Genomic DNA, 11,771 nt, shown 5'->3' with positions numbered 1-11,771 from the left:
CGAGAAGGCAAGCTTTTTATCATGCAGTTTACCTCACTAGTGATCAGGAAATTTCAGATTGACTGTTAAAAGGTCAAGTTCCTGGGAGTTTTAAACTGATTAAGTCTTGGTTTGCTATGGGGGATTGTGGTAGAGAGAAATGATTCCATTTGGGGCTTTTTTCTTTTTCCCTTTTTAAAAATGTCAAAAAATAACACAATTCTATTGGAGGGAAGAGAGTGTCAATAGAATACGCTCTGGGTATATGGTTTGCTGCTGATGTGCCTTATTTCCAGGGTACATTTTAGAGTATTTATGAAAGTCCTTGGATAATGCTCAGAAAATGTTTTCATCCCTACTGTCAGTCAATAAATGCTTCATACAATGCCTATGAGATGTGGCGAGCTTGAGAGCCCATTTAGTATGGAGGGATATACTTAAGAGTATTTCTACTGTCTGCCAAGCAGTATCTAGGTCACTACTGAGGAGTCAGATAAAAATCCCATCCCTATTCCCTGAAGAAGCTTCCGGGCCACCAGGGGAGATACACAGGCAGCTCCAATTGGCGCCCTAATCCAGCAAAGGGGTATCAAGAATGGCCTCCTACAGATGATACTACTCGACCAGTAGAGGAAGAGTGGATAAATGCAAAGAGAGGGAAAATGGCATCCCAGAGGGGCCAGAAGACGCTTCAGGCCCCAGTCAAGCAATGCCCTTGGAGCACGTCAAGGCCTCGGCTGGATGAAAAGAGAATGAAAACACACAGAAAGCGGAAGAAACAGAAAAAATAAAGTGCATTTCATCCTCCACTACGCGGCACGCGCCCAACCATTGTTTGGAGGGCAGCTCTGTAGGCATTTTCCAACAAAATAAATTTAGCGAACGCTGCAAGACCTTCCACTAAAGCCAATCTTTCTCCCTAAACCACCGCCTCCACTCCGCAGACAAGACTCTCTACCCTCACTGCGCAGGTGCCAGGTATGACCTTTGAGACCTCCAAAAGAGAGGCTAGTAGTTCCGGGTTCACTAGGGCTCCCCTCTAGCCGCGAGCTTCCGTTTCTCCACTGCTCTCCGTTGCAGATTCCCGCGGGAGCTTGGAGCCCGGCCGGGGGCGGGCCTTCCGGGAGACGAGCGCTCGGGAGAGGAAGGTCGCGAGTAGGTAAGATTGTCCCGGAGCTTTGCGGGGGTCTGTAGTGAGATTCGGGCGGTGGTTAGAGAGGTCCTGCGAGGGTTTCCAACCTTCTCCAGTGCCAAAAGTAAGATGAGTTGATTTCATTATTAACTAGCTCGGAGGTTTCACACCATCCTACAAACAAGTTGGCCTTTTCCTGCGTAAATTGGGGAATTTACCAAACGAAGGACGCTAGCGTAGTTTCCTCTCCGGCGCAGTTACTCTCTTCCTGATTAGGTCGCGTGCAAGCCTCAGTTGCTCAGCTCATCAGACAGCATTTCTGCACCGTGGCTTTGTGTGGGGGGATGCAGATTCTGCCATTTGAAAGAAAAATATATGCGGGTGCTGGCTGGCTCAGTGGGTAGAGTGTGCGACTCGACCTCGGGGTCTTGGAGCCGCACCTTGGGTGTAGAGATTATAAAATAAACTAAAAAAAATTTTTTTTCCCCCGAAATATCCTACCGATGCAAGCCTCGGTTGACTTGATACCTGCTTCCATCACAGGCAAGTGTGATCCAGTCAGTTGCAGGGGATTGGAGGCGTTTTTGTTGAACTAATAAAGCGGACATAACGTTCAGAGCCGGTCACGTCTCTACGACCCAGTGAAACAACTGGTACCAGACTTTAAAAATAAAGCATCGTGTTTAGATTGTTTTTTTGTGAAATACGTGTGCAGAACGGGTTCCCTGAGGCCTGATGATTATTAGGGCAACCCCACTGTGCCGTGAGTTTTGCCTGTCAGCCTCAACGCAGTGAGGTTGTGTAACTGCTCTGAGGTCGTAGATGAGAAAACCGGGGCAAAGAATGCAAACATGACATGGCCATCAAAACGCCGAGGCCAGATTCCAGAGCTGGTGCTCTCCACCAACCAGAGGTTTCTTGAGAAACTGGAGAAAGCTCCCCCAGCAGAATTTGCACACGGGGGCGCGCGCGCACACACATATTTCGGCCTACCAAGGGAATTCGCCACGCTAAGGGAAAGCCAGGTTAAGAACTCCTGCACATCAGTCTGCCCTTTTCAAAGAAAAAAAGGCAAACTAATCCAAAGCCAGTTATTGAAAACCTGACCTTTTAAATGCATCAAACCTATCAGAAAGATCAAAGAAACTTGCCCTTTTATGCCAAAGTAAAAATATGGGAATTTTCTTGTGTGGGCTTAACATGTCTTGCTCCAGCACATTTGAAAATATGTATGTGTGTATATAATTTTTTATTTATTTTTGATGAGCATTTTCCACTCCAGTTAATTATTCCTCATGGTACTGTTTTCTTTAGATCACCTTTAAGGAAAAATGACGTTTTTAGGTGACTATTTTGTACAATAAAAATCAAACTGACATGTAAGTTTTTTGCCTTTTACTTTAATGTCTTTTACATAATATTTCTTTTATTTTTTAAGATAAAATTGAAAGATTTTGTAAGGAGGCATACTAGGGTCCTGAAAAATCCTAAGTAAGGCTTTCCAATTAAAAAAATTAAGGTAGTAAAAAATGACAATCTGCCGGTCTTAGGACCGGTATTTATGGACAACAGAACTGTTCAGCTGTTTTAGTCTATGTTAAAAAAAAAAAAGTATACCAAGCTCCTATGCCATTCTTCACCAGAGGCATATGTCTGGTCTCTGGAAGGAGACTACAAAGCAGTAATTGATAATTGTTATAATCATTTTCAGTTTTCTTCTTTTTTTTAAGATTTTATTTATTCATTTGAGACACAGAGATACAAAGAGAGAGCGAGCACGAGCAGAGGTAGAGGCAGGCAGAGGGAGAAGCAGGCTGCCCACTGAGCCAGGAGCCAGATGTGGGGCTCAATCCCAGGACTGTGGGATCATGACCTGAGCCCAAGGCAGATGCTTAACTGACTGAGCCACCCAGGTGCCCCTTCAGTTTTCTTCTGTTTAGCAAATGGATCTTTGTTTCTAGTAAGGGATTCAGTTTTGAAGAGGCTTATTCCCTTTCTTCATCATAGAAGTTTTGGGACTTGGATTTTGTGATATAGCCATGTCCCAGTGGATTCTAATGAGACTTCATTACTTACCATTTATGTGTCCCAGTAATTTGCTACATTCCAAAGTGGGCCTGGAGATAACAGCATCCTGTGATGGCTTCAGTGACCACTCTAAGGAGTCCCTTCCTCCTTGCTGCCTGTCAAGTTACCAAGCTGCTGGTCCCCTCCCCTGTGTTTCTCTGGCTGTCAGTTTTTATAAGTGAGGATGTCATTCCGGGGAGGTATAGGTTTAACTGCATGGAGTATGTATCTCCTTTGCATGATTAAATGAGGACAAGGAATAGGGGTGCTTGGCTGGCACGGTCGGTGGAACATGCAGCTCTTGATCTCAGGGTTGTGAGTTTAAGCACCGTGTTAGGTGCAGAGATTACTTAAAAATAAAACGGTAAAAAAACAGGCGCCTGGGTGGCTCAGTCAGTTAAGTGTCTGACTTTGGCACAGGGTCATGATCTCAGGGTCCTAGGATAGAGCCCCATGTCGGGCTCCCCACTCAGCAGGGAGTCTGCTTGTCCCTCTCCCTCTGCCCCTCCCCCCTGCTCATGCTCTCTTTCTCAAATAAATAAAATCTTTTAAAAATAAAAAATAAAGACAAGAAATAACTGTGTCCAGCTAGATCATATGAGTACCAAACTTAAAAACATGTTTAGGTTTTTTCTTTATTTTTAAGTTACCATTTACTGAGTGCCACAGCTTTAACTGATTTCTCACAGTAGTCCTATAAGCTTTGTTTTCCAAAAGGGAAACTCAGATTTAGAAAATAAGTGACTTTAACCCAGCTAATAAATGGCAGAGCCAGGATGCAAACCTAGGCCTCAGGACTCCATGCTGCCTCTTCATTTAAAAATAAAGTGATGGAATTTGGAACATATTTGAGAACATTGTAACAAAACAATAGTTCCCTGGCCACCAGATAACTGACTGTGGAAATACTGTGCACTTGCAACAGAAATCAATTCGGATTCCATTTCAGCAATTAAGCAAAACAAAGCAAAGTTGATTAAGAAACCGTTTTTTTTTATCTGATGTATGGAAAAAAGATAATTCAACTGAAGGAAGAGAAAAGGTAAAGCATGCAAAGAAACTGGAGCCTCTGAAGGCAACTCGTGGGCATTTGCAAGGCCTTTAGAGGTGTATAGCACTGATTTGTTACTGTTTCCTATTTATACATTAAACTGTTAATGCCTTTCTTTTCTCACTGATGAAAATATAACCCTACCCCTAACAACCCAACCCAACCCAACCCATTCCTATCCACACAATGGACCAAGAGTTGAGAGAGAAGCAAATCTGAGAACGGGAGTGCTGAAAGGAAAAGGAAGAAGAAGGTTTGCAGGTGATTCCCAGGTTGGAGGGGCAGGGAAGAGACCCTGGATCCAACAGTTCTCCCATTGCTGGCCTTCAGATGGCACTATTGGCCCATTTGGTGGGTGTTGACCTTGGTAAATGGTTTGAGATTGGCATTCTGCAGTTGGTTTGAGGTCAGCCTCTGCTCTTTCAATGAATCTCGATTTGGACATGAAAAATTCCTTAATTTAAATACAGGTTTTGGGTTTGTTTCTTTTTACTTGCAAGAGTTATTTTGAAATTTGGCCCCATTCTTGTTTAGGAGGATTTTTTTTTTTTTAAGATTTACTTATTTAAGTAAACTCTGTGCCCAACGTGGGGCTTGAACTCATGACCCCGACCAACATCAAGAGTCTTGTGCTCTACTGACTGCACCAGCCAGGTGCCCTAGGATGGTTGGGTTTTTTGGGTTTGGTTTTTTTTTTTCCTCCCATTGTTTTTTCAGGATAAGTTTATACCTTTTTTCTGTTTAGATGTTAACTCTTTTTCGTCTCCACTGAACTGTCCCCCCAGGACAGTCTCTTAGCAGAGATTCTCATCTCACTACAAAATTTCACATAAACTAGTATATTCTGCTAGCATTAACCTCTACATCTGGTCTGGAGTGGAATGAGACAGTTATTCCATCAGCAGCGTTCTTGATTTTTCTGTATCACCTATATAATTTTTGATGTATTTTAGCTGTAATTTCTGCATACTACAGATATCATCCTTAGACCTATTTCAACATTCTGTGCTTGTGCCTCTAAAGAAGAAGTTACTGTTTTCAGCTAATAAGAACTTAGTATTCATTAAAGCAGAATATATAAAATGGAAGATAAGACAGATAACCTTATAACCCATAAATCCTTCTATTCAGGAATAAAATGAATCTTAAGAGCTATTGAGTTTATTTCTGTAAGACTACTATCTCTGTTTTGTTTTTCCCAAATGGCTCTCAGTCTCTAGGCAGAATTCAGTCCAGCAACCTAGAGGCTAAATGACCTCATAACTCATTAGCAGTTCTCAGAGCCATCTGGAGCCCTTGAGGAGAACAGTGTTCAAAGGGCTGATAATAAAGACAACAGGATAATTATTTCTCTGTCATGATTAAACCTTCAGATGGCAAGCAGTCAGCATTTTTATTCTACAGATTGCTGAGGTGGGTGTTTTCTGAAGGTATAATAATGCTGTGGTTGGATAACTCATTTGTCTGTCCTCATCTAGCCTACAAATAGGTAAACTGACTATCAGTAAATAACAAAATGGTTCACTGTAAAAAGGGCAGTACAGCAAGATAGTAGTATGGGAACATCAAATGTAGAAATTAGAAATGTAAAGCAAGCAAAGGAAACCACCATTTGGACTGTGGATATTTCTCAACTCCAAGGCATCTCCTGCCAGCCACATGACTGATCCACATGTGGCTTGCTGTTTTTATTTTCTAAAGTGTTCTTTAGATAATCATGGAATTTCATACACTAACCTGTTTATCTTCTCATTTTCTGTAGGGACTCTTGCTCCTTGCTGCTCAAGAAATGTCTTCACTTTCAGAATATGCCTTGCGCATGACTCGTCTGAGTGCCCGGCTGTTCGGTGAAGTGGCCAGGCCTACTGATTCCAAATCCATGAAAGTGGTGAAACTGTTCAGTGAGCAGCCTCTGGCCAAGAGGAAGGAGACTTATGACTGGTATCCAAATCACAACACTTATTTTGCGCTCATGGGGACTCTACGTTTTCTTGGCCTCTATAGGTAATGGCAAAAAACAGAGAGTAACCTGTTAAGAGATTTTTCTAGTAGATCAGAAAAGGAAAAAGTTAGGCTTTTTATCTTTAACAGTTTTGTGGTTCTTATAATAGTGCCCAGATGGCTCAAAAAGCATAGTTTTTAGGGGGAAAGGCTTTTAAAATACTCATAACGGGCACACTGAAAGAAACAAAAAAGGAAACCACATTTTGGAAGACATATTTTAATTGTGTCTAAAACTGGACTAACATTGACAAGATACTGAGCTACAGATATGTTTAATTATTTATTAATTTAAGAGCACTCTAAAGGATGCAGAGGAAAACTGATCCAAATGCTGCAGAGGAAAACCTCTCCCCACCCCCAGCTCCCCCCAGCCAACCCCTACCTACAGGCTGCCAGAGCAGCAGGTTCTCATTGATCAGATGAAGAGAGTCCCTGCCCCAAAGCCAATCTCCTTCCTAGCTAGTTTACAGGAGCCTCCTTTCTTTCCTAGTGGCAGTTTTGTTGGAGTTCTTACTTCCTTCAACCTTTTTCTGGCATTTTTAGTTTGTGCCCTTTTTGATACGTAACTTTGGTCTAAATAAGTTTTAATTCACCTTTTTTTTTTAAAGATTTTATTTATTTATTTGAGAGAGAGAGAATGAGAGATAGAGAGCATGAGAGGGAAGAGGGTCAGAGGGAGAAGCAGACTCCTTGCTGAGCAGGGAGCCCGATGTGGGACTCGATCCCGGGACTCCAGGATCATGACCTGAGCCGAAGGCAGTCGCTTAACCAACTGAGCCACCCAGGCACCCAAGTTGTAATTCACCTTCAAGAGTAATATGCGAGGGCACCTCAGTAGCTCAGTCAGTTGAGTACCCGGCTCTTGACCTCAACTCAGGTCTTGATCTCAGGGTTGTGAATTCAAGCCCCATATTGGGCTCCACGCTGGGTGTGGAGCCTACTTAAAAGAAAAAAGAGTAATATGTAGATCGCACAGGCTCTTAACCACCATGTGTTGTATGTTTGTGTATGTATAGGAAATGGGTGCTCAGGACTTTGTATTGCTCTAGAAAGAGAAAAGATCAAATACCTGTGTGATCTTTTTCTTTAAAAGAAAGTCTTAATTACCAAACTGATACATGATCATTATAAAAGAATTCAAACAGTGCGTAATTGTGTAAAGTTAAAGTAAATCTACTTTTTGGGTGCCCAGCTGTCTCAGTGACTCTTGATCTCAGGGTTGTCAGTTTGAGCCCTATGTTGGGTGTAGAAGTTACTTAAAAATAAAATCTTTTAAAAATAAATAAATCTACTTTTTAAGAAAATTTAATGTGTTTAATTGGACTTGTCTTAGGACAGTAATACAGAAGTTAATTTGGGACTATTCACTCTAATATAGTAAAATTAATAGTTCATTCCAGGTAGCTAAAAGCTGGTACAGGGCGCCTGGGTGGCTCAGTTGGTTAAGCGACTGCCTTCGGCTCAGGTCATGATCCTGGAGTCCCGGGATCGAGTTCCACATCGGGCTCCCTGCTGATCAGGGAGTCTGCTTCTCCCTCTGAACCTCTTCCCTCTCATGCTCTCTATCTCTCATTCTCTCTCAAATAAATAAATAAAATCTTTAAAAAATAAATAAAAAAAAATAAAAGCTGGTACATTCATCCATCCAGTGGGTGTATTTTTAAGTACCTTCCATGTACAGACACTTAAGATGGGCACCAGGGGAACAGCAGTGAGCAAAATAGATTTTCTTAGTTAATATATTATAATAGAGATTATAATCCATGACATATTTTGAATTTCTGGAATTGCTCTGGGGCTTTCTCCCTTGCTATTAGTCTGAGCTCAGAAAATAAAAATTAATTTTATTATGACCCAAAATAAAATATCATTGGAAGGCAGATCTCCTGAGTAGAAAACTATAACCCATAACAAAATCATATTCAGCTATTTTAATTTACCTGTTTGGTGCCACTCTCCATTTGTTTGAAAAATAAAACCTTGACTATCTTTGGGGACGGGGAGAAAATACTTAGCATTTAGTTATCCATGGAAAAGCACAATGATTTTCATGTATTTAGTCACTAGTTACGGTAAATGGTGCCTCTAATGGAAAGCCTCCTGTGGCATCAGGCAGGATGAAACTAGATAATCTTCAGTAAAGAAAATTTTACTCAAAGACCTGCAAATGAGGGAGGAAGGCACAGGTTCTCCCAGACACCGACTCATTCAGTCACTCAGGCACACAGGTGCTTGGGCTATATCATCAGAGACAAAGACCCCTGGCCTTGGAGCTTTCCTTCTGGCTGAGGGTTGATGGGAAGGAGGGAAGGAAGAAGAGGAGAACAAACATACAGGATGAGTAAAAGATGTGGTGTGCTATAAAGTTGAGTGTGCTGTGGGGAAAAAATAGTAAAGCCACCTGAGCAGGATGAAGCATATAGGGCACATGGTGGGCAGGGAGAGGACGGGCCACAGTATTAAACAGAACAGGCAAGGTCAGCCTCTTTGAGAAGATGAGGTCTTAGCAGAGACGTGTAGTGAGTGGGACGAGTGGGATGTGGGGAAGAACTGCTGAGGCAGAGGCAAGAGCAGAGCAAAGGCCCTGAGGTGGGAGTGCTCTTGGCGTGTTCCAGGAGTAGCACAGGCGACCGAGAGAGTGGTAGGGCCCCAGGCAGAGGGCCCCAGGCAGATCATGAAGGGCTCTGAGGGCCAGGACAAGGTCTTGGCTTTTGCTCTGGGTAAAGTGGGGAACCGTCTGTAGGCCTGTGAACAGAGGAGCGACATGATCTCGCTTATAATTTAGAAGAATTACTCTGGATGCTCTGTTGAGAATAGATGATTTGGGGACAACCATAGCTACTTCTGAAGAGGTCAGCTGTATCCATCATGTTCATGGAATGGAACAGTGTACCCTACAAAACCAGTCTATTTAAAAACTACCTAAGGAGTTAACAGTTGGGCCCAACACAACCCCCTCTTATATTTAATTTGTATGCCATTATTATCCACACTTGACAGGTAAGGAAACTAAGATACAGAGAGGGAGGGGCGCCTGGGTGGCTCAGTTGGTTAAGCCACTGCCTTCGGCTCAGGTCATGATCCTGGAGTCCCAGGATCGAGTCCCACATCGGGCTCCCTGCTCAGCAAGGAGTCTGCTTCTCCCTCTGACCCTCCCCCCTCTCATGCTCTCTCTCTCTATCTCATTCTCTCTCAAATAAATAAATAAAATCTTAAAAAAAAAAAACAGGGAAAATGACTTATCCAAGGTCACACGGTTACTAAGTGGTAGACGAGCTGTGATTTTGAACCCAGGTTGAAATGGGCTCCAAACCTTACATATTTAAATGCGATACTGTTTTAGGTATTTAATCTTAGAATGCAGTCATTTCTGTAGAGTACAGGCAGTCTTCAGCTTACACCCCATCCATATGTACAAACAGCCCTGGCTGCCTTGATCTCTAGAGTACCTGTCTATTGATTTGACTTCCTTCTACCTGAGCCTTTCCCCAGCAGCCTTTTTGTGTGGATTATCCATGGCCATTAAGGCAGCTTTCTTCAGACCTCTTCCCCTCATAGTAGGTGCTAATTCCTGGGACTCTCAGGGTCTCTGTGTAGCTCTTCAAGCTTAGACCCACTTTCTGTTTCCCTATGTTCAATGTTAGCATTATAGGGAAATTTGGGGTAATTATCAGCATTGTATCATTGTTGCTTTGGTTTTTAGGGGCCGGCCTGGGAATTTTAGTCGCTTGTGGCATTGTTTCTGTGAGGGGACACTAACTTAGAAATGAACTTTTGGAACACAACCCATGTGTATGTTGGGGACTCTCTGTCCTCTCTGTTCACCAAGCTGAGCATGTGCCCTGAGAAGTCAGGGACTGATAACCGGAGCAGCCTGAGGGAAGAGTGCTAGAATGGTGTGCTGTTCCCATCAGGTAAAACTACAGGCTAATTATTTTTTCTTTCTCCACTCAGAGACGAGCACCAGGACTTCAGGGATGAGCAGTTGCGTCTAAAGAAGCTTCGTGGCAAGGGGAAACCAAAGAAGGGAGAAGGGAAAAGAGCAGCAAAAAAGAAATAGTGTTGGTCCATCAGGAGAACAAAGCTCTTTCTCAGCAACTGACAGCAGAAGAAGGTGTATTTATCTTTCCACATATTCAAGGAATGTAAGCTTCCGAAATTGAAGATTATTTGGAGGAACACAATCATTTCTGTGTTGAAGTCCAATCCAGTTGAATTGTGACTGGTTTCCTGGACACAGTCTAATTCTGCAAAGTTATTTTGGCCTTGGTTTCATACTCTGATGTTTACCTCTTTCTCTAAAGAAATGAATGCATAGGTGATTGAAGAATGACTCGTTTGGTATGGGAATGGGATGTTGGGGACATGGGGAACTTAAATGAGCATCCTTTAGTCTCCCCAGGATCCCTTCTTGCTTCCCCACTACACCAGCCCTGAACTCTTCCATCCCTCTGGCTATTCAACCACTGTCTCCACCACCGAGCTCACAAACTTCATGTACCTCTCCACATACTCTTGGAGAGTATCTACTAAGATAGATTTGTGGGAAAAGTATCTACCTGTTAAGAGAGTACTGAGTGAGTACCTGCTGGGCCCTAATAATATCATGGTTAGCAAGAAAAAACAGTCCCTACCTCATGGAACTTTCAGGCTTGTGGGAAAGACTAATATCATTACAGAAGTAAAATTGTATTAAATGCTACAAAGGGAAAATCCAGACTTCTGCAAGAGTGTGGATCAATCAATGGCTCGGTCCAGAGATGGCAAGAGACCCAAACCTCAAGGAGTTTAAAGAAGGCCTCCGTAAAGAGATGGCATTTAAGCCGAGCTCTGCAGGATGAGTAAGAGAAGAAGGGGCGCCTGGCTGGCTCAGTCAGTAAAGTATGTGACTCTTGGTCTCGGGGTTATGAGTTCAAGCCCTACACATGGTGTAGAGTTTGCTTAAAATTAAGGTGTGCCTGGTTGGCTCAGTCAGTAGGGCTTGTGACTTGATCTTGGGGTTGTGAGTTCAAGCTCCACGTTGAGCATAGAGCTTAAAAAAATAACACAAAATCATTGGGGCGCCTGTTTGGCTCAGTTGGAGGAGCATGTGACTCTTGATCTCAGGGTTGTGAGTTCAAGCCCTACGCTGGGTATAGAAATTACTTAAAAATAAGAAAAATCTTAATAATTAAGTTTTTTTTAAAAGATAAAAATGATGGGGAAAGTGTGAAGCACAAGAAAGCATCCTGTTCGAGGAATGGAAAAAAGAGCACTGACTGTATGGGTTTCACCCAGAAACAGAAGCCAGACCATGAAAATCTTTCCAAGTTCTTTTTTTTTGTTTTTTTTTTAAGATTTTATGTATTTGAGAAAGAGAGCGTGCATGTGCAGCAGAGAGATAGGGACAAGCAGACTCCATGCTGAGCACAGAGTCCAATGTGGGGCTCTAGGTGGGGCTTAATCCCACAACCCTGAGATCATGACCTGAGCTAATATCAAGAGTCAGATGCTTAACTGACTATGCCACCCAGGTGCCCCAGGGCTTTGCAATTTCTG

At 42.8% G+C, this 11,771-nt stretch overlaps 1 protein-coding gene across 4 annotated transcripts; it reads left to right on the top strand.

Annotated features, from left to right (window-relative positions):
• The first annotated feature begins 1,045 nt into the window (after window positions 1-1,045).
• MRPS33 (mitochondrial ribosomal protein S33) lies at window positions 1,046-11,314 on the top strand. Of its 4 annotated transcripts, none has more exons than XM_027574040.2 (3): window positions 1,046-1,138; window positions 5,992-6,233; window positions 10,188-11,314. In XM_027574040.2, the coding sequence occupies exons 2-3, from the start codon at window positions 6,019-6,021 to the stop codon at window positions 10,291-10,293; spliced, it is 321 nt and encodes a 106-aa protein (XP_027429841.1). In that variant the 5' UTR covers window positions 1,046-1,138; window positions 5,992-6,018; the 3' UTR covers window positions 10,294-11,314. The 4 variants fall into 4 exon arrangements, with proteins under 4 accessions (XP_027429841.1, XP_027429840.1, XP_027429839.1 ...); XM_027574039.2 differs by lacking the exon at window positions 1,046-1,138 and adding an exon at window positions 1,172-1,235; XM_027574038.2 differs by lacking the exon at window positions 1,046-1,138 and adding an exon at window positions 1,633-1,654.
• Window positions 11,315-11,771: the final 457 nt, after the last annotated feature.

The sequence above is a fragment of the Zalophus californianus genome, chromosome 12 (assembly GCF_009762305.2).
Source record: "Zalophus californianus isolate mZalCal1 chromosome 12, mZalCal1.pri.v2, whole genome shotgun sequence".
NCBI classification, from domain to species: Eukaryota; Metazoa; Chordata; class Mammalia; order Carnivora; family Otariidae; genus Zalophus; species Zalophus californianus.
This window is presented reverse-complemented; position numbering and strand designations above follow the sequence as displayed.

Coding starts and splice junctions, on each gene's coding strand:
- MRPS33 (XM_027574040.2), top strand. CDS start 6,019: ATGTCTTCACTTTCAGAATATGCCTTGCGCATGACTCGTCTGAGTGCC. Junction 6,234..10,187: donor CGTTTTCTTGGCCTCTATAG/GTAATGGCAAAA, acceptor TTCTCCACTCAG/AGACGAGCACCAGGACTTCA.